This window comes from Bos grunniens, chromosome 10 (genome assembly GCF_055505025.1).
Source record: "Bos grunniens cultivar Pamir isolate PY7600 chromosome 10, Bosgru_T2T1.0, whole genome shotgun sequence".
NCBI lineage: Eukaryota > Metazoa > Chordata > Mammalia > Artiodactyla > Bovidae > Bos > Bos grunniens.
The window spans coordinates 87,179,309-87,199,467 of NC_141174.1; the positions used below are offsets into that span (position 1 = coordinate 87,179,309).

At 53.7% G+C, this 20,159-nt stretch overlaps 1 protein-coding gene and 1 long non-coding RNA gene across 8 annotated transcripts; one reads left to right on the forward strand and one right to left on the reverse strand.

The window, feature by feature from the left end:
- Window positions 1-911: 911 nt before the first annotated feature.
- On the reverse strand, window positions 912-2,975 carry LOC147365279 (uncharacterized). The gene is made up of 2 exons (XR_015135343.1): window positions 2,838-2,975; window positions 912-1,787 (listed from the first exon to the last, which is right to left on the reverse strand). It is a non-coding gene; the product is annotated as an uncharacterized LOC147365279 (long non-coding RNA).
- CLN6 (CLN6 transmembrane ER protein) lies at window positions 2,737-19,690 on the forward strand. Of its 7 annotated transcripts, none has more exons than XR_015135339.1 (8): window positions 2,737-2,957; window positions 10,293-10,407; window positions 12,763-12,861; window positions 14,146-14,334; window positions 14,612-14,667; window positions 15,913-15,955; window positions 16,052-16,174; window positions 17,945-19,690. XR_015135339.1 is itself a non-coding variant. In XM_086322830.1 (8 exons), the coding sequence occupies exons 4-8, from the start codon at window positions 12,823-12,825 to the stop codon at window positions 18,213-18,215; spliced, it is 678 nt and encodes a 225-aa protein (XP_086178956.1). In that variant the 5' UTR covers window positions 2,737-2,957; window positions 3,605-3,799; window positions 10,293-10,407; window positions 12,549-12,822; the 3' UTR covers window positions 18,216-19,690. The 7 variants fall into 7 exon arrangements, 6 of the variants coding, with proteins under 6 accessions (XP_086178956.1, XP_086178953.1, XP_086178954.1 ...); XM_086322830.1 differs by lacking the exon at window positions 15,913-15,955 and adding an exon at window positions 3,605-3,799 and having other exon boundaries at window positions 12,549-12,861; XM_086322827.1 differs by lacking the exon at window positions 15,913-15,955 and adding an exon at window positions 3,605-3,799.
- The last annotated feature ends 469 nt before the right edge of the window (window positions 19,691-20,159 follow it).

A 20,159-nucleotide genomic window follows, 5' to 3' on the forward strand; every position in this document is an offset into this window, starting at 1 on the left:
ATGCATTTTTTCACTGGGGGCAAAGATCCAGGGAAAAGTAGCTTCTAGGCTCTAGCCCTTGCTGGTCTGGTGGCTAGGATTCCTGGTTCTCATCCAGGCCATTCATGTTCAATTCCTGGGCGGGGAATTAAGATCTCACTTCACACCACACTCACTGCTGTCTCGCCAAGATCAGCTGGACCCTAAAGAAGGCTGAGCGCTGAAAAATTGATGCTTTTGAATTGTGATGCTACAGAAGACTGTTGAGACTCCCTTGGACAGCAAGAAGACCAAACCAGTCAGTCCTAAAGGAAATCAACCCTAAATATTTATTGTAAGGACTGGTGCTGAAGCTGAAGCTCCAATACTTTGGCCACCTGAAGAGCTGACTCATTGGAAAAGACCCTGATGCTGGGAATGATTGAAGGCAAAAGGAGAAGGGGGCAGCAGAGGATAAGATGGCTAGATAGCATTACCAACTCACTGGACATGAATTTGAGCAAACTTATGGATTGCTGCAGTCCATGGGGTTGCAAAGAGTTGGACACGACTTACCAACTGAACAGAACATCCTGGCTTCACCCTTATCTCTTTGAAACAATGCCTCAGAGCTATCTGAGAGGTTGTGTACTGGTCTACAGCTCTCAGGAATGTCCCAAATAAAACATAATTCTCAACTTTTAGGTTGTGCTTTTTTTCAGCAACCACAAGTCCTCAGTAAATTGGCTGTGCTCCACCTCAGCAAATGGAGTTCAGTTCCCTAAGCTGTCCTCCAGAAGCCTTGTCTGACACCACCCCCTCCAAGTCTCCAACCTCACAGTATTCAGTATCTTCCCCACCTCCACCCCCCCACTTACCAGTCCCCCTATTACTGAAAGGTATGTGTCTGGGGTCTGGCTTCTCACCAGTCAGAAGCCAATAAACAGGCCAGGTTGGTGAAAAGGAAAGTTTCTTTATTTCAGATGCCGGCAACTGGGGCGGGGAGGGGAAAGGACATTCATCCAAAGGCCGACTCCCCCCAGCCCCCACCATAAGCAGGAGGTGAGAGCTTTTATAGACAGAGTGAGGAGGGACCCTACACTTTTGCCGACAAAGGTCCATCTAGTCAAAGTTATGACTTTTCCAGTGGTCATGTATGGATGTGAGAGTTGGATCATAATGAAAGCTAAGCACTGAAGAATTGATGCTTTTGAACTGTGGTGTTGGAGAAGACTCTTGAGAGTCCCTTGGACTGCAAGGAGATCCAACCAGTCCATTCTAAAAGGAGATCAGTGCTGAATATTCATTGGAAGGACTGATGCTGAAGCTGAAGCTCCATTACTTTAGCCACCTGATGCAAAGAACTGACTCATTGAAAAAGACCCTGATGCTGGGAAAGACCGAAGGTAGGAGAAGGGGACGACAGAGGATGAGACGGACATGAGTTTGAGCGAGCTCCAGGAGTTGGTGATGGACAGGGAAGCCTGGCCTGCTGCAGTTCATGGGGTCACAAAGAGTCGTACATGACTGAGTGACTGAACTGACTGACTGAGGAGCAGGGGCCTACATGCAGAAACAGCAGTCATCTATGACAGTCATCTTCAAATTGGTCATCAGTGGTCTGACCAGTGTCATCTTGATTGTTTTAGGTACAATTAATCTTCAGTTCCAGGGTCCATTTGTTACCATTTCTTTGTGGTCAATTCTCGGAATTGTGGGAGCTCATGTCCTGGGTTCAGTCTGGTCATCATGTAGTTAACTTCTCTACCTGGTGTTTTAGTATCTATAAGACAGCTCACAGACTATGGCTCCAAATATTATCTATAGCCCTGTAGAAGAAATGAAAGGTCCTTGATGAGTATGCTTAATGAGTACATTATCTGGTCTCTTTTGACTGTTTTCCTTTGTTGCAGCATTTCTCACTTCTGTGATTAATTTTAGACTACAGTTTTCCACAGGTCAAAGGCAGGCAGAAGATGTGTGGGGGGCGGGGAAGGACCATAAGAGTCCTGCTCCCTTTCATCCCCTCTTAAGCCTTCCTGCGGTATTGGTCATCCAGTCTTGAAGATGAGGAACTGCTCAGGAGTTAGTACATGTTTGAATGGAAGAGAAGGGAAGTAACTTTTATGAAGCCACAGAGTCCAAGAGAGTGACAAAGCCAGATTGGGAATCTGCATCCACCCCAACTTGAAAAGAATTCGCTCTTTCATGCGTCCTACCCTTATCCCACTGATTTTTAATTCCCAGCGTCAAAGGCCACAGAGCTAACATTTTAAGGAGTGCTAGCTACTCCAGTGTTCTTGCCTGGAGAATCCCAGGGACGGGGGAGCCTGGTGGGCTGCCGTCTATGGGGTCGCACAGAGTCGGACACGACTGAAGCGACTTAGCAGCAGCAGCAGCTTCCATCAGAGGAAGGTGGCTAGCATAGCCGGAAGGGACATGAGCCCCTCCCCCAAAGCCTTCAGGTCCGCAAGGACAAGGGAAATCCAGTCTCGACTCCTTCCCAAGGGAGTATTTAGGTCGAACTGGCCTTTCCCCACGTCCCTAGCCCACCCTTGACTAACATACAGGTTTCGGGTAGCCTAGGCAGATTCCTGCCCCCGGCCACACTCGGGATCCCAGCAGATCCCTGCCCGAGTAGGCCCCGCGCCGTGCGCCCCTCCCTCCGCCCCTACTCCCCGCCGGGCCCCGGCCGTGGGCCCCTCCTTCCCCGCCCGGAGCTCGCCCCGCCTCCCTCGCTCCTCGGCGCGTCTCCTGGTCCCGGCCCCCGCCGGCTCCACCCTCGGGGCCGGCGCTCTCCCTCTTGCACGCCCCAGCCCGCCCGCGCGCTGGATGTTCGCTTTCGCAGCCTTCGGCCAGCGGAACCTGTTTGCAGTTACCGGCAGCGGGGCGAAGGGCCTGGCCGGAAGGTTAGCCATGGAGGCGGCGGCACGGAGGCGGCACCCGGGAGCGGCGGGCGGCCCCGGCGCGCAGCCGGGCGCCTCCTTCCTGCAGGCCAGGTGGGCGCGCGCCAGCGGGCGGAGCGGAACCGCGGCCCCGCCACGTGATCGGGCGGGCGGGGAGTCCGGGCCGCGGACCCCGAGTGGGTCTTCCCCGCGCTACGCCTGCAGCTGTTCCCTCGCCCACTCGCCTAGCCACGCCTCCGCGGCTTCCTAGGGGAGCCCCGGGACCCAGGGAGTCTCAGCCACGGCGATCAGCGGCCCCCATGGCCCGGCTGGCTCCGGGACGATGGCTCATCTGGGATCCAAGAAACTCGGAATGGGGGCGGTGGCGGCGAGCCCAGAGGACGCTGCTACACACTAGGGCCCCCAAAGCGCCTGCAAGTCCCGGGCACCAACCCAAGTTCTCGGAGTCCTTCTAACCAGGACTAGAATTTGGATTCTGGTGTTAACGGGAGGCTCACTCCTTGCTCCGAGGAACCCAGGATGTTGGGAATGCTAATGGAAGAGAGAGCGAAGTGTGGAAACTCCCCTCCAGAGAAAGAACGAGGAAGGGCTTTACCGACACGGTTGCTGTTCCCTTCTCCCAGCAAGGGGAAGTTACTGGTTTATGTATTGATAGTTGAGGCCAGGCGCTTGGGGCGGAGGAAAAGGTACAGAAGCCACCTTTTAATCTTCCACTTCACTATGTTCATCCCGTTTTACAGGCCACAGACATTTATTGCATAGAGCAGGCATTCATTAAGCATCTCTGGTGTGCCCCAGCGCTGTGCGAGGGGTGGGTAAAGTGAAGCCCGGAGGGCCACACAGTCCAGTAGGACCTAGGAGGAACAGACGCCTGGAGTTGAGAGATCGACTTGGAGGGCTTCCTGGAGGAAGTGGCGCTTAAGCTGCATGTCAAAGTACGCAGTAGGTGACAGGGGAATGATGGCTATTTCAGCTCCGGGAACGCTTGGGAAAGGCAAGCAGTGCAGTTGTGCTGGCACTTGCTGTGTGTACAGTGGCAAGAGGAATATAGACTGTAAAGGGCCTTTAATGGCAGCAGAACTGGGACCAGAGTGAGAGCATAGGGTGCCAAATTCAAGGAGAAGCTCACTCTTGGGACACTAGTGCTCAAAAATCCTCTATGGCCCACCTGTGCCTCCTTAAGTGTTGAGTCCTACGTGTCTCACTGACGCTGGTTCCTGTCCTAAATGGCAGGTTAAGGGTGCAGCTTTTGTTCTGTAGGGCACAGGGGAGCCATGGAAGACTTTCGAGCACGAGTGTGCTCGGAGTCAGTATTAGGAAGTTTGTGGTATGACTTGGGATAAGGGTGGAAATCTGAGACTCGGCTGGGAGTAGCTCTTCCTCCTGCTGCTGAAGCACATCTGTGTTCTGGATCCCCTACAAGCTGGGAGTCTTCGCCTTGAACTGTGGCAGTCCAGTTAGAACCGTCTGTTAACATCGGATATGGTCGACACTTTACTTGCGCAGCGTTTCCACATGCAGTGTCTCCGTCAGGCTTTTCATATTTTGTTATGTGGAAACCGAGACCTAGAGAGGTTACGTCATTTGCTGGCAAGAACCAGGGCTTAAACCTAGGGCTTCTGGTTTCTGTTCTTATTGCTCCACTGGCAGCTCAGGGGTGATGTCCCTCTCTACTCCTGCATGGGCTCCCCACCAACCAGGATGCTCCTGGGGATTGCATACGGGGCTGGCTCTCTTCCAGGCTGTCTCTGCCCACCTCCCCCCTTATTGCCCCCCTGTTCTCAGTCTCATTGCTGCACAACAGTAGGCAGAATCACCCTGTCCAACTCCTAGGATGCTTGGATTTCCTCTGCTCCATCCGTGCTTTGCTTACACACCTCTAGTGACAAAGTGCTCACTCCCTATTCCAGTTTTCATGTGCTCTGGTAACAATTTCTTGTATTATAAGCAAAGTAGTACGTGCCCATGATTAAATAAAATTGCACAGACAGGCTTAGAGTAAAAAGCAGTGGTTCTTTTTCCACCTCTCCCTAGTACCAGAGACAACCATCTTAGCTTCTTTTAGCTGTTTCTATCAGAATTAAATTCATATTTCTAAATAATAGTAACAAATACTACATACATACCACTTTCTGTGGACTAGGCCCTACTCTTAAGTTTTTGCATTGAAAAAGGTTTTTGCATAATTTAATTCGACAACTTTTTTTTTTCCCAACCACAACTCTTGAAGTAGGATATACTATTATCCCCCATTTTACAGATGAGAACACTGAGGCCCAGGAGGTAACTTGCTCATGATTTGGTTAGTGATAGAGCTGGGATATGAACCCAGGCAGGCTCCAGAGTCCACATACGAAAGCTACGCTCAACTGCTATTTCTTGGTTTATCAATTTTTAGCCTCTGAAGCTAATGTTGACCTACTAATTATCCTGTTATGATTTGGTTTACTCATACCTCTTCCATCTTCACAAGATAGTTCTTTTTATGACCATTTTTAGTTTTGCTCTTTGTTACCTCTGTAGCCTTAGGAAATATGTAATACCATTATTTCTGTTTTGGTCAACTTTAAAGCAGTATCTTTTTAAATAAAGTTTATTTATTCATTGAAGCATAGTTAATTTAAAATAAGGGCAGTATCTCTTGATTCCTCCTTGAAAGGATGCTGTTAGTCTCCTGCCCTCCTGCTTTAGCCCTTTTAGCTTTCTTTACTCTTTCCCTAGCTCCTGTCGTCTATAGTTTTACTTCCAAGTTGTCAAGGTTGATAGAATTTACCTGCTGTTTTTTAAGCATAATTTCCTTCCATGTTTTGTTTGTGAATTGATTCTAAACATTGAAAATCAGTATACAATGTTTTTATTTGTTAAGCCATGTAAATATTGTTCCCTACAGAGTCCAGTAAGTTTAAAAGTTACATTTGCTTTCTTATACTGCTTTTGTTTTTCCTGGAGTTTCAAATTGCCTTTCCTTTTTGCCTCTTTTTTTTTTTTTTTGCTTTTGTTTTCTCATTTTTTGTTTAAAATTCTCACCATGTCAGGTATTTCACCATTGTGCATATAGAACCCAAATCCGTCCCTCTATAGTCCCCATTCATAGGTCCCTGCTTGACTCCATGGTAGCTGGGACACCTTCCTTTTCTGCCAGGCGGTCCTGCAGATACTAGTGACTGCTTTGAATATTTCATTTGTATGTTATGCGCTGTATGGTATGTGCTTTCCAACTGTCGTGGTATCCGTTTTCCCAGATGGTAGGCTTGTAAAGCTGTGGAGGAGAGAAAAGGCCCTCCGTGTCTTGGGTTACCTGCCCCCGTGCTTCCGTCATTCTCAGCAGGAGTTTCTGATGACTGGGGCCTAGAGCTGGCAGTCTGGGGGCTCCGTGTCTGAGGAGTCAGGTACTTGGGTTAGCATGAGGATGCTCATCCCCAGGACAGGGCTGGGGGAGAGGATACCTTCCCTCTCCGTGATCTGCCTCCTGTGCTCAGAGTCCCAGCAGAAGAAAACAGGTGCTCACCAGTCTTGATTCCCAAGTTGGGTGTGAGCCTTGCACCTGCCCTTTTTCTTTCTGCTCAGCCAGGCTGGACTCCTGGCAGGGATCCCTGTTGACTGAGGTGCCTCCTGAGGTGATGGAGGAAAGAGTCATTGAGTCCTGAGTACGTGCTTGGTATCCACAGCTTCCAGAGACTCACACTAAGTGCTTCCCAGGCTTGCAAAACACCTTTTATTTTCTCTACCGAACATCCTGCTCTGAAGGTTTCCAGAACAGACACTGAGGACCTTTTTTTTAATGTTTATCTCTTTATTTATTTGGCTGCACCAGGTCTTCATTGAGGCACACTGATCTTCATCATGGCCTGTGGGCTCTTTAGTTGTGGCATGTGGGATCTCGTTCTCTGACCAGGGATCGAACCTGGGCCCCTGGCATTGGGAGCGCAGAGGCTTAGCCACTGGACCACCAGGGAAGTCCCAACAGTGAAGACTATTTCCTTCTTCCTCTTCTAAGCTCTTCAGGCCTGGAGGTTGTCCCTGCCTGCTTTTCGAGGCCTTGCCTTGATGGTCATGATGGGGAAGGGCATAGTGGGACTTCTGTACCAGTCGCTCATTTCGTACTCATCCAGACTGTCCTCACGGTTAGTCGTCTCAGTTTCTGCCCGGTCTGAAGGCCCAGCAGCCCCTCCTTCTCTTCCTTCCACTGGAAAGCCAGGCATCGCAGCTCCCTGCAGCGCCTGTCTCACTCCCACCTCCAGGCCTCTGATGCTGTGCTCTTTCTGCTTTTCTGCCAACAGGAATCCACCCATCCATGTTTCCAGGCTCCATTCCTTCCTGCAGGCTTTGCATGCTGCTCCAGGCCACACCGGTCCTTCTGTATCTTGATCTCCTGATATATTCTATAGCTGATAGTAATCAGCAGCAGAATAGCAAGCAACTTAGAGCACAGGTCTCAAATCCATATAGACCCTGGTTTGAATTCTGTGCACGTCAGGACTCCTGGGTTGCGGAGTGACAGAAAGCCAATGTGAACTGCAACACCCTTAGCAAAAGCGAATGTCTTGGCTCTTGTGGCTAAACTGTTGCCTTGGGGATGCCCGGAACTGGGAATGTGAACCTTCTCGGGCCTTTTTCTCCTCTTTTCTCCTGCTCTTCTCTGCAGGGCTGCTTCATTCTTATCTGACTGTCCCTTGAGGCTGGTACCTTGGCCACAGGCAGCCCCGGGCCCTCGGGCTCTCATCTTTAGCACCACAGCACAGAAAGGAGAGTTCTGTTTTCAACTGTAGTTAGAAAAGTCCCACTGGGCTGACCTGGGTTTTTGGCCTTCCCTCTGTCTCAGGGAACATCATCTTTCACCAGAAGGAGAGGGGAATGGGAAATAGTCTGACAGAAAGAATAGTTGATGCAGCTTCTTATTAGGGCAGGTATCGGACACGACTGAGCGACTGAACTGAACTGAACCAAACCTTGGTTAAGCCTCAGTTTCCTCGTTTGTAAAATGGGAGGGTAACAGTCTCCTGGTATTGCTGTGGGGCTTCGGTGAGATGGTGCTGGGGACACTCCTGGCATGGCACACAGTAAGTGGGCACTGAGCAGAGGGGGTGGACAGGAAGACTTGGCTGACCTGGAAAACCCACTCCACCCATCCATTCTGCCACCAGAGGATAATGAGATCCCCAACAGCTTGCCTTCCTGGCTCTGAGTTGCTCTAGCAACCCAGTGCGGACCATTCTTGGAATTGGCTGAAAAGGATCCCTGAAAATTACCGAAGCAATGGCAGAGCTGACAGAGGGAAACCTTCATGGCGCCTCTAAGCTAATGTTTGATTAGCCTCTGAAATGGACGGGCAGGTGCCTGCTAAGTCACTTCAGTCGTGTCTGACTCTCTGCAACCTCATGGACTGTATAGTCCACCAGGCTCTTCTGTCCATGGGATTCTCCAGAATACTGGAGTGGGCTGCCATTTCCTTCTCCAGGGGATCTTCCTGACCCAGGGATTGAACCAGGTCTCCTGAGTGTCCTGCATTTGCAGGGGTTCCTTTACCACTAGTGCTACCTCGGAAGCCCTTGGTAGTTCTATAATTGACTGGTAACTGGGATTGTTTTATATCAGCCAGTAGTCACTGAGCATAAATCAGGTACTGAGCTGAAAACTCTGGAGAATACAGGCACTTGTCACACAGCTTCTGGTCTGGGCACTAACGAGGCAATATAACTCACACCTGAGTCATCTTAGGAGGAGGGGACTGCTTGTCAGTGGAGGTATGCGAGTAGTGGCAGGGATCTGTAAAGAGGATTTGTACTCTGATGGGGAGATTGGTGAGTTGCAGGAATCTTAAAATCACCCTTCTTCTTGAGGGTCTCAGTAAGAGCAAAACTCATCTCTGTGATGTCATGGCCTGGGTGGGCGTTAGAGGTGAAGTACTCTCTGTAGTGGGTTTTGGGGAAAGCTTCATCAGGGAGGCCTTCTTGGAGAAGGTGGCATGTTTCCTGCCCTTGAACTTCAGCTCACCTGTGAAGAGCAGGTGGCTGACTGCTTTGCAGAAGGGATGGGCATCCAAAGATGGTGCTCTGCTTCTTGCCACGTCCCCCACATCACCTTATTCCTGCTGGCTTCCTCCTTATTCCTGCTGGGTTCCTCCTTAGGTTTTACTGTGCATTGGTGACAGGAAGGACACCAGCAGCCCCATTCCTACTTCCTCGTGGTTCAGAAACCAAGGGAAAGGGAGGCCCCCTGTTCATCTCAGTCTACCAGCTGTAGATCACATCTCACTAAGGGGCTCCTATTGGTCCATCTCAGGTCACACGCCCATCCTGTGAACAAATCACTGTGAATACAATGTTTAGTCACTAAGTGGCAACTCTTTTATCACCCCATGGCCTGTGGTCTACCAGTCTCCTCTGTGGGATTTCCCAGGCAAGAACACTGGAGTGGGTTGCCATGTCCTTCTGCAGGGGATCTTCCTCCCCAAGGGATCAAAGTCACATCTCGTCTCCTGTATTGGCAGGCAGATTCTTTACCACCGAGCCACCAGGGAGACCTGTGACTCTAAGACTAGAGGTTAACAACAGAAGCTCTGAAATGTAATCATTTGAGGCAGCCCACTCCCGTATTCTTGCCTGGAGAATCCCCACGGACAGAGCAGCCTGACGGGCTACAGTCCATGGGGTCACACAGAGTCAGACACAACTGAGTGACTAAGCACAGCACAACAGCACTTAACGTCTTGGGCTCAGTTTTTCCACTTGTAAAATGAGGTTAATAGTGTAACCTCAGAGGGTTTCTGTGAGCATTAAGAGAGTTAAATGAGATGGTACATGTAAACAGCCGGAGGAGTGCCTGGAATGTAGAAAGTGTTCAGTAAAGCCTGCTGCTAAGTCATTTCAGTTGTGTCTGACCCTGTGCGACCCCATAGATGGCAGCCCACCAGGCCTCGCTGTCCCTGGGATTCTCCAGGCAAGAACACTGGAGTGGGTTGCCATTTCCTCCTCCAGTGCATGAAAGTGAAAAGTGAAAGGGAAGTCGCTCAGTTGTGTCCGACTCTTAGTGACCCCATGGACTGCAGCCTACCAGGCTCCTCCGTCCATGGGATTTTCCAGGCAAGAGTACGAGCCATCATCATCCATCACCATGTTTCATGCCTTTCAGCCACATTTGCAACCTCTGCCCCATCCGATCTCCCCGTCAGTCTATAGGTGAGAGAGCCCAACGTGATTGTATCTGTTGAGTATTTTCCTTCTTGAATCCTAGAGAAGCAACTGTCAGGGCAGACGGAGTCCATCTCTGGATCCCTTCCCCCAGGCCCCAGAACTTCGAGCAAAACCTTTTCCTAGAACTTAATCATGTGTGTTTCCTCCTACCCACAAATTCCTGTGGCTTGTCCTGGTGGGGAGTCTTCCCATGGAGTAGAGAAGGGCTGACTGCTTTCGTTTACTTCTTTCCCAGGCACAGCTCCGTCAAGGCTGACGAGGCTGCTGGCACGGCCCCCTTCCACCTTGACCTCTGGTTCTACTTCACGCTGCAGAACTGGGTTCTGGACTTTGGCCGCCCCATAGCCATGGTGAGCGTGAAGCTGTGGATGGAACCCCCGACCGGCAGTGTGGAGACAGTGTGATCTGAATGATCAGAGTGACCTCAGACAAGTCCTTGCCCCGACTGGTACACCGTGAGAATGCGGTCCCTTAGTTCTATGGCTGTAACCAGTGTGCCCGCTGCCAGGGAGTAGGGGATCTGAACAGTCATACTGTGCCCCCCACCACTTGCCCCAATATCTCACATTCAGGTTTAACCAAAGCACCAATTCAGACAGTGGAGTATGGGAAAGGATCCCACCAGCCTTCCCCACGGCCTTGGGATAGAATTGTGTTCTCTGGAGGTGAAGAGTATGGGCTGACTGTGCATGTCATATATGACTTGAGCTGCCTGGGCAGTGAACAGGAATCGTGGGTACTATAGAGCATCCTGGAATGTTTAAGGAGAAAACAGATGCCTGGGTGGCATGCATATGAACTGCCTGCCAGTCAGTAACGGCCCTAATGATCTTATATACATGGGATCCAAGACTTCAAGGGGATGAAGGAAAGCTTCTGGCAGTGGTTTCAGGGAGGAGGTATGGTGGATGTTGAGTCTCCTTTCTGCAGGCTTTTGGTAAGGTTTACATGTTTTTTAAATGTAGGTGAAAGAAAAGGGACTGACCCAGGAGTCAGGGCTCCCAGTCAGGGTTGTAGGTGATTTGGGGCAAGTCAGTGTCGTTGGGCTTTGGTTCTCTCATCTGTAAGAAGACTGGTTGGACCAGGTGACCTGAGCCCCCTTGCAGCACGAAGGTTCCACTTTCCAGGGGACAAAGGGGCTGCCCATCAAACTGGTGTTCCAGGGAGAGGGGAGATGAGGCCAGGGTGGCTCGTGGCTCTCCTCACTCACTAGGACTCAGCCTCATCTGGCCTAATAGGGCTCCCCGGTGGGGCAAATCACCTCCCGCCATCCTGCTCAGAGTCGCTGTGGCTACTGTAACCCTAAGTGGGCTCAGTAGGAGCATACATCTGAAAAGGTCCAGTGTATACATGAGCTTTGCAGATGTATACATGATAGTCTCAAATTTTTAGTAACTACAAAATAAAACCTTTTACAAGTTATAAAAGTAGTATGTCATGGTTATATAACAAGTGAGTTCATACCCAGTAATACAAAGAAGTATGAGACTCTCCCTTTGCGGTCCCACTTCTGACTGTTTGGGGCAGAGCCTTTTACTCCTTTCTCTGCTCATGCAACACATGTGTGCATCTTTTTTTTTTCCCCTTTAACCAAAATGAGATTTTACTTTATACCTTAGTCTGCAATTTGCTTGTTTTACTTTAGACTGTTTTATGGATGTCTCTCCATGTCAGCACATATGAGGTGTCATTTCTGTTTGTGGTTGCTTAACCTTCTGTGATACAGATGTTTGGTTGAATAGTTGGCCTATTTCTGATTCTTTGCTATCACCGAGTGTTTCAGCCAGCTGTATATCTTGCTGTAGATAAAGCTATAGAGATGCCCACACAGCAAGAAAGAGATTGAGATTCCTGTCTCCTGGGAGATTTATTTCTGCAGGTTGGTTTTATCCAGCACAACATTTTTTAATTAAAAGAGATAAGCATTTCAATTTTTGATTGAAATTTATGACCGTTACAGGTGTTCTCCATCAGTAGATTCTAGAAGTACAGTTTGGCAGGGCAGGGATTGGAAGCGTTGTGATCTTGTATAGGTGTTGTCACACTAACCCTGACAAGGCTGGGACTCACTGGGGTAGACCAGTAGGAAGAACAAGGGAATTCCAGACAGAGGAATGGCCCTGGCCTGTCTCAGAGAAGGTAGGAAAGGAAGAACTGAAGCTGCTTTTAGAACTCACTTATTTTCTCCTTTGTTTCAGAAGGTATAGTTCCGACCTGATTTGGAAGTGGTCCATCTGCTCAGTGGACAGAGTGTTTTTCACACCTGGGTGGGTGGTCAGGATTTCTTGTCATCATTCTAATGAGCCAGATCACTAGGGTCCACGTAGACCATCTGGGCCACATTTCGTGTTACAGATGGAGAGACTGAGGCAGGAAGAAGGGAAGAACTTGCCCTGGGGTTACGCAGAAAGTTTTTGGCATGCTTGAGTCCCAAAGGATCTTCTAACTCCCAGGCTGGTGGGTACCCGGGACCTTTATTTGGTATCCACAGGAGAGTGACACAGGATCAGACTCTGGGTTCGCACCTGCTTTGTGACTGGAGACACGTCTACCTTCTCTGGGACTCAGTTTGTCTGGAAACACCTTCACCCCAGTGCTGCCAGGAGGACTCCAGGAGATCACAGACAGAGCGCAGCGTGTGCAGAGGCAGTTCTGAGGCCGTGTGGGTCAGGCCTTGTAAACTGCATTCTCCACTTGCTCCCCAGCTGGTGTTCCCTCTCGAGTGGTTTCCGCTCAACAAGCCCAGCGTGGGGGACTACTTCCACATGGCCTACAACATCATCACGCCCTTCCTCCTGCTCCAGGTACTATCCCAGGCTCCCTCCTCTCCCTCCCTGCCCTTGTTCCTTTCTCTGCCCTGCCGCCCAGCCCTGGGAGTGGCCTGAATCAGGCTGTCCCCTGCCTGACTCCGGGGCCGAAGGCTATGACAGAGGGCCCCAGGGGAGGCAGGGCTGCCTCTGCCTGGGAGGGACGGAGCAGGCTTCCCCAGGGAGGGGCGTGTGATTTGGGCCTCCACCTGGTGTGCCTGGGGGTGAACTGGGAGAGACCTTCAGGCGGGAGTATCTGAAGACAAGGCTGGGCTTGAGGAGCCATGTTTGGGGAGGCTGAGGTGGAAGGAGTGGCTGGGTTGCTCAGGGAGAGGTCAGGGACCAGTTGGGCAGGCAGGTGGGGGCTGGAGGCAGGAAGGGCAGCAATGGAGGGTGAACTCTCTCCTCCGGACCGAGAGCCCTGACTTTGAGACACCACTGGGAACACAGAGATGTCTCCTAGAGAGCTGTCTGCTCTGCTGGCTTTGCATTTTGCCAAGTAAAGTCTCTTAAAACTACTGCCATTTCCTATCCCCGTCCTTTTGTTTTTAGAGAGACATTTCCGAACTTCCCTGGTGGCTCAGACGGTAAAGTGTCTGCCTACAATGCGGGAGACCTGGGTTTAATCCCTGGGTTGGGAAGATCTCCTGGAGAAGGAAATGGCAACCCACTCCAGTATTCTTGCTTGGAAAATCCCATGGATGGAAGAGCCTGGTAGGCTACAGTCCATGGGGTTGTAAAGAGTCAGACACGGCTGAGTGACTTCGTTTTCTTTCTTTCAAAGTGGGGAAGGTGTAATCTCTGAATTTGAAGGGGTCTTTAATTAAATAACTTAGTTTCAGAAACACCTGCCACACATGTTTGTTTGCGTGGCTCAGTTGCTCAGAAATGGGAGCAGCCCAGCCTCAACAGTCCAGCCCAGTCACCCGGAAGCAGAACTAGGGGTGGTGGGAGGTCAGGGCCTGGCTTGCCTCTGTGGAAGGCCTGGCTGTCATCTCCAGCACTGTATATGGGTGTGTTTGACCTTGGGCAATGAGCTGGCCCCGGGGAGTGTGTTTCCTCTTGGGCCGAAGGGGATGCTCTTCCTCAGCACCTACTGGGTTCACAGGGATCATGTGAGATGATGGAGGCTGGACTGACTCCCCTAAAGGGAACCCAGTGTGAGAGGGGCTTTCTGGCTGGTGGCATCCATCCCACTCTGGGTGTGAGGGGGGCAAGCAGAGGGTGTCTCCTGTGGTGATGGCGTCGGGGTCATGCTGTGGGGCCTCCCTCTGACCTCAGCTCATCGAGCGGTGCCCCCGCACCTTGCCACGCTCCCTGATCTACGTTAGCATCATCACCTTCATCATGGGGGCCAGCATCCACCTGGTGGGTGACTCAGTGAACCACCGCCTGATCTTCAGTGGCTACCAGAACCATCTGTCGGTCCGTGAGAACCCCATCATCAAGAATCTCAAACCAGAGACGCTGGTGAGCCCCCACCGCCACTGTACGGTCTGTCCTAGAGGCCAAAGACATTGCCGACCTGTCACAGGTGCCCCAGATAAAGCAGGTCGCCTCCCTACCCACCCCCCAACCCAAGCTAGGATGCCCCCACCCAGATCCCCTCCTCCCCATAGGGAGGGACTGGGGGCAGTTGAGGGAGGCATGGGCAGTCGGGGAGGGTAGCCTGGGGGCTGCGTGGGCCCGACACCCTTCCTGAAGCCCCACCCTCTCTGCCCCACGCCTGGCCTCTGCTGCCCCCCAGATCGACTCCTTTGAGCTGCTCTACTACTACGATGAGTACCTGGGCCACTCCATGTGGTGAGTGATGGGGCCCTGGCCATGGTGACGCTGAACAAGGGGCCCCGGGGTCTCGACGTGTCCAGCCCAGCCGCTGGAATGGGGTGCTCTTCCCCAGCAGGGGGCGCTGTGGCTCCCGCCTCGCCGCCTTCCTTGCCCACCGGCCTGCAGTGTCCGTGGCGGCCACTAGAGGGCAGCGAGCGCCTGTCCTCCCTGGGCCGAGGCTGCAGCGCTGGTAAACAACTCCCCCCACCCTGGGGATGAGGATGGGGACCCAGAGGCAGGGAGGGAGCCGAGGAGGACCGGCTGAACCAGGCTGGGGGCGAGGTGGGAGTAGGGGTGCTCTTAGTGCCGCCTCCTCCTCGGAACTCCCCTGGGAGCTCCTTCCTCCCACCCCTTCACCCCACAGTGGAGGAAACCTCAAGTGTGGGCTCAGCCACAGGAGGTGCGGCCCGAGCTGGGGCAGTCGTCTGTTCCAGACCCCACTTTATCCCAGGATGAGCTGGGGCCGGTGGGAGGGGCTTTGCCCATGGGCTGACAGCTAGTGCCAGAGCCAACCCTGGACGTGGGTGGCCCCACTCGTGTCACACGGGCCCTACATTGTATTTCCGGGTTCTCTTTTGGGGTCTAGAAAGTCAGGGTGTCCTTGCACAGACAGGCCTCTTGCCAGTTCTCCCTGGCCTGTGCCAGGAGACCCTTACCATGGAAGGCTGGGGAAGGGAGGAGGAAAGATGAACAGGGGCCTGGAGAAATGAAAGAGCAGGACTCCGAGGGTGTGGGGGCCGCGTGAGGGGAAGGTGGGGAAGTAGATGAGGGGGTGGGAACAGAAAGGGGGTGTTGTGCGAGCTGGCACAGGCGTGTGGGGAGCAGCGTGTGTGTGTGGAGAGGAGAGAGGGTGGTACTTGGGTGAGCTGTGCGTGGAAGGGGGTGAGGCTGGGGGCTGAGTGTGAGTGAAGGAGCTTCACAGAGCTCCTGGAAGGCCCCCAGCAGGTACTGTTCCACCTCCCACCCCTTTTTTTCCCCCAGACTGGGACCTCGGGCCTCTCCGTCCTCAACCCTGCTAGGTGTACCCTTTCCCAGGGCAGTGAGGGGCTGGGGGCTGCTGGTCTTGGGGTGAGTGCGTGGGGCAGAGAGAGTGAGAGAGACATGCGCACACATGGGGAGTGAGTGAGGTGGCTGGGACAGTGTGGGAGGAGGCCGCCCCCACCCCCGCCCATGGCTCGGATCTGCATGTGCTCAGGGAGCAGGCCTCATCTTCCTTCCTAGACCCCCTGCCCAGGAGAGGCTGGGAGTGCCCTCACCCAAACAGGTGAGACCGCACAGGTGGCGCAGGCAGCCAGTCCTAGGATGGTGGGGCGGGCGGGCCGGGCGGCCGAGCAGCTGAGCACCGGCTTCCCTGTTGCAGGTACATCCCCTTCTTCCTCATCCTCTTCATGTACTTCAGCGGCTGCTTTACTCCCACCAAAGCTGAGAGCTCAATGCCAGGGGCAGCCCTGCTCCTGGTGGTGCCCAGTGGCCTGTACTACTGGTGAGTGGACGGCAGACCTGGGGTGGCAGGGAGGGGGCCCCTTAGTGATCCAGTCAGTGAAAATGTGCTTCCGACCACAGAGCTGCTGTGTGAGCCCTGTGAGGCTCCCTGTTGGGGTCCCTGCTCCCTCCTCTTCAGTGAGGACTGGGACAGTGCCTTTAAGGCGGGCCTGAGCATGGCTTCTCTACACTCAGAGTGTAACCTCAGGGCCTGTAGAATCCATGTCGAGGCATAATTTCTGTGTGTGCTTAGTCGCTCAGTCGTTCCAACTCTTTGTGAGCCATGGACTGCAGCCCACCAGGCTCCTCTTTCCATAGGATTCTCCCAGGCAGGAATACTGGGGTGGGTTGCCATTTCCTTCTCCAGGGGATTTTCCCAACCCAGGGATCGAACCAGCATCTCCTGTGTCTTCTGCGTTGCAGGCGGATTCTTTACCTGCTGAGCCATCGGGGAAGCCCTGGGGAGGGCTGTAGAGCAGAAGCCTGTAGAGCCTGGTAGGGTGGGAGGGGCGGGGGGGCTGAATTTCCCCCTCTGTGAAATGAGGATGATACCAGGCTGTCTCCCTTTTGGGACATGGTGAGAACCCAGAGAGAAGCATCATGGAGATGACAAGGATACTTACAGGGGAATTCCATGGCCTCAGGGCTTCCCACCTGGTTTCCTCTTCCCATTCCAGAGGACCAGGCCTCAGCCAGGCTCTTCCCTCTCCTCTATCACTTCTGCTCTGGAGACAGGCTCCCCGGGGATTGTGGGTATCTGAGAAAGGGTGGGTGTCCTAGCCCTTCTCTGGGGGGAAGCCTCCCCCACCTCCAGGGGCTGCCCCTGGCGAGCAGTGGGGGTCCATGAGGGTGAAACCATATGCCCACCCAGGACAGGATTAGAAGGAATGGGTGATGACCACAGCTGGAGGGAAAAGGGTGAGAAGTGAGAAGCTCGGCCCGTTCTTACCCATGGTGTGTCAGTTCAGTGACAGCTACAGGGGGCCATTCATTGAACAATGTGCCTTTCTAAGTACACAGTTCTCATCAGTAACCTCGAGAGCTAGGGCCATTTATGCCCCCTTTATGAGTAAGAAAAAGGCTCCAAGATGTCATGTAAATTCCCCAAGGTGACCCAGCCACTCAGTTGCAGAGCTATGCAGTTGCTTGAGTGGGATGGGTCAGCACAGAGGCAGGGGAGTGGATGAGATAACCTCTGAGAAGCCCTCCAGCAAGCGTTACTGCCTTCCTGGCCATGTGCTAGGTACTGCCATGAGAGCTGGAGGGAACGCTGGGGAATGAGACTGTGTCCCAGCCTTCAAGGAGACAGTCATGACAACCCCATAAACTGAAACTGCGTCCGCAAACTCAGATGCCTTTAGGAACTAAGCTGGTGATAGAAATTCATCAAGTGGGCATCAAGTGAGGCAGTAGGGAGTGGTGGGGGCTGTGGCAAGCTGCGGGACCATGCTGTCTCTGAGCAGCTGCTTTCTCCTCGTCAGTTATAGTCATGTGGGAATACAAACCTAAAGTTAGCAGGGAAATCAGAACTCCACGTGGGCAGGTAATCTGTTATTTAAATATTGGCAACAAACTCGACCTTTTGAAAAATAGTAATTCTAGAAGCCAAATCTGAATGCTGTGTACTGGCCGTGGCTCACAGTGGAGCCCCTCACTCGACACGCTGTTCTGACCGGCTGGGAGGGCAGCCTGGTGCTTGGGTAGAGGGCACGCTGGGCAGGAGGGGCTGTCGTGGCGCCCCCAACCCCTCACTGCCTGCCTGCCTCCTCAGGTACCTGGTCACCGAGGGCCAGATCTTCATCCTCTTCATCTTCACCTCCTTTGCCATGCTGGCCCTCGTCCTGCACCAGAAGCGGAAGCGCCTCTTCCTCGACAGCAACGGCCTCTTCCTCTTCTACTCCTTCGCCCTCACCCTCCTGCTCGTGGCGCTCTGGGTCGCCTGGCTGTGGAATGACCCCGTCCTCAGGAAGAAGTACCCGGGCGTCATCTATGTCCCCGAGCCCTGGGCCTTCTACACCCTCCACGTCAGCAGCCAACACTGAGTCTTGGGCACAGGCCCCTGGTGCTCTGTGGGTGGGAGATGGATGGTTGAGAGTGAGTGTTGGGAGTGTGTGCGTGTGTGCACCCACAGGAGATGGACGGCCGAAGGTGAGTGTGCAGAGCGTGTGCATGTGCGTGCACCCACTGGAGATGGACGGCCGAAGGTGTCTGAGTGTGCGGAGCGTGTGCGTGTGTGCACCCACTGGGGATGGACGGCCGAAGGTGAGTGTGTGGAGCGTGTGCGTGTGTGCACCCACTGGGGATGGACGGCCGAAGGTGTCTGAGTGTGCGGAGTGTGTGTGTGTGCACCCACATGTGTGTAGCCCACAGCTAAGAGCGTGGGTGAGAGTATGCCTGGTGCCTGTGGATAGGGGTGTGTGTGTGTGTGTGTGTGTGTGTGTGTGTGTGCGCACGTGCGCACGCCCGGAGAGCATCACTGTGAGACTGAATTGTTTTGGTTAAGTTTCCATTCAGTTTAGCTCTTTTTCATGATGGGATATAGTCTGAGGCAGTGTGTCCGGACCAGGAGCTGGGCCCGGCCTCCCATGCACGCTGGAGTCGGGCCTTCTCACTCACTGCTCAGGGCTGTCTCTTCCTCCTGGGTGTCTCCTGGTAGTCGTAGGGGAGAGGCCTGGGTGGGGCAGAGGTCAGGAGGGAGCTTAGCCTGTCACCTACCACCTGGCTCACTCCTCAGACCACCTGACCCTGAGGCCAGGTCGCAGGGGTTCCGTGAACTTGTGTGTGCTCATTTGCCGTGCACCCCCTTCCCTGGGCCGCATTTGCAGCAGACGGGCTGACGGGTCCCAAGTTGGCTGAGGGCTGGTTGCCATCTCCTCTCGGGCAGACTTGGGAGGGGTGAATGGTTCCTCCTTGTCCCTGCCTTCTTCAACCCTGGGAGGGGTACTTGCACCCCAGATCCTCACCCCACTGCAGGCTGCTGGGGTGGGAGCCAGAGCCGGCCCTCCCCCAACTGCCGGCCTGATCTTAGGGTCTGGCAGTGGTCCTTCCCAGCCACCTTCTCTCCCGGGAACTCGGTCTCTGTCCCGCCTTCGGGATCGTGGCACCCACTTCGTTCACCTGACCAAGGTTTCCGAGCAGCCGCTGAAAGCATAGTTCTCAGGTACTTGCACTCACTAGAGGCAGACATCGTGGGGCTGTCAGTGTGTCTCAGCCTGAATCCACGCCTGCCACGAGTGGCCCTGCTCCCAGGAAAGGGGCCCTTATTCTGGCAAGATGCCCCCCACCCCAGCACCGGGGCCAGGCATGCAGCCTCGCTTCCCAGCATTGCTGGCCTGCACTCGTGCGAGGGGCTCAGGGGGGCCTGCCTCGCCTTCTCTGCCCTCCCCTCCTCTCCTGTGCTCTCAGGGACTCTGCCTCAAATCCTCCTCTCATGTAGGGGTCCCCCCAGCCCCAGTGAGTCCCTGTCTGCTGGCAGCATCGGGGGTGAGCAGTGTGAATAAAGGCAGTGTGGAGCCAAGCCCCACTGGCTGCTGCTGCTTCCTTGGGGTGTGAATTTAGGAGGCAGGAGGAGGAGGGTCCTTGGAGCAGGGAAGGGAGTGGCCGGTCTGGGGCCTGGCAGGAGCCCTGGGCTGACCCCAAGGGCCTCCTCGGCCCTGTCTGGCTGAAAGCAGGTGCTGCCATTGCCCCCTGGCTGTCTGTGCCACTCCGGATCCTGAGTTTGGGGGTCACCAGCAAGAAGGGCTTCCTCTAGGTCCCAGCTCTCTTTGGAGGAGGCTGGGGGTCGCCGGGTTGGGGCCAGCAGAGGGTGTCTGCAGATGGAGCCCCCAAGCTGTGTTGCTAGCGCCTTCTAGAAACTGAAGCAGAGAGGGTGTCCTTTGGGGGGAGGTGGGGGGCAGGTTTGTGGGGGGCTGGCACTTAGCCTTGGGCAAGTCACATGACCCCTGGAGGCCTCAGCCCTTGATCTTTGAGGGTCTCTGCCTCACCAC

Coding starts and splice junctions, on each gene's coding strand:
- CLN6 (XM_086322825.1), top strand. CDS start 2,791: ATGTTCGCTTTCGCAGCCTTCGGCCAGCGGAACCTGTTTGCAGTTACC. Junction 14,668..16,051: donor TACCTGGGCCACTCCATGTG/GTGAGTGATGGG, acceptor TCCCTGTTGCAG/GTACATCCCCTTCTTCCTCA. Junction 16,175..17,944: donor CCCAGTGGCCTGTACTACTG/GTGAGTGGACGG, acceptor CTGCCTCCTCAG/GTACCTGGTCACCGAGGGCC.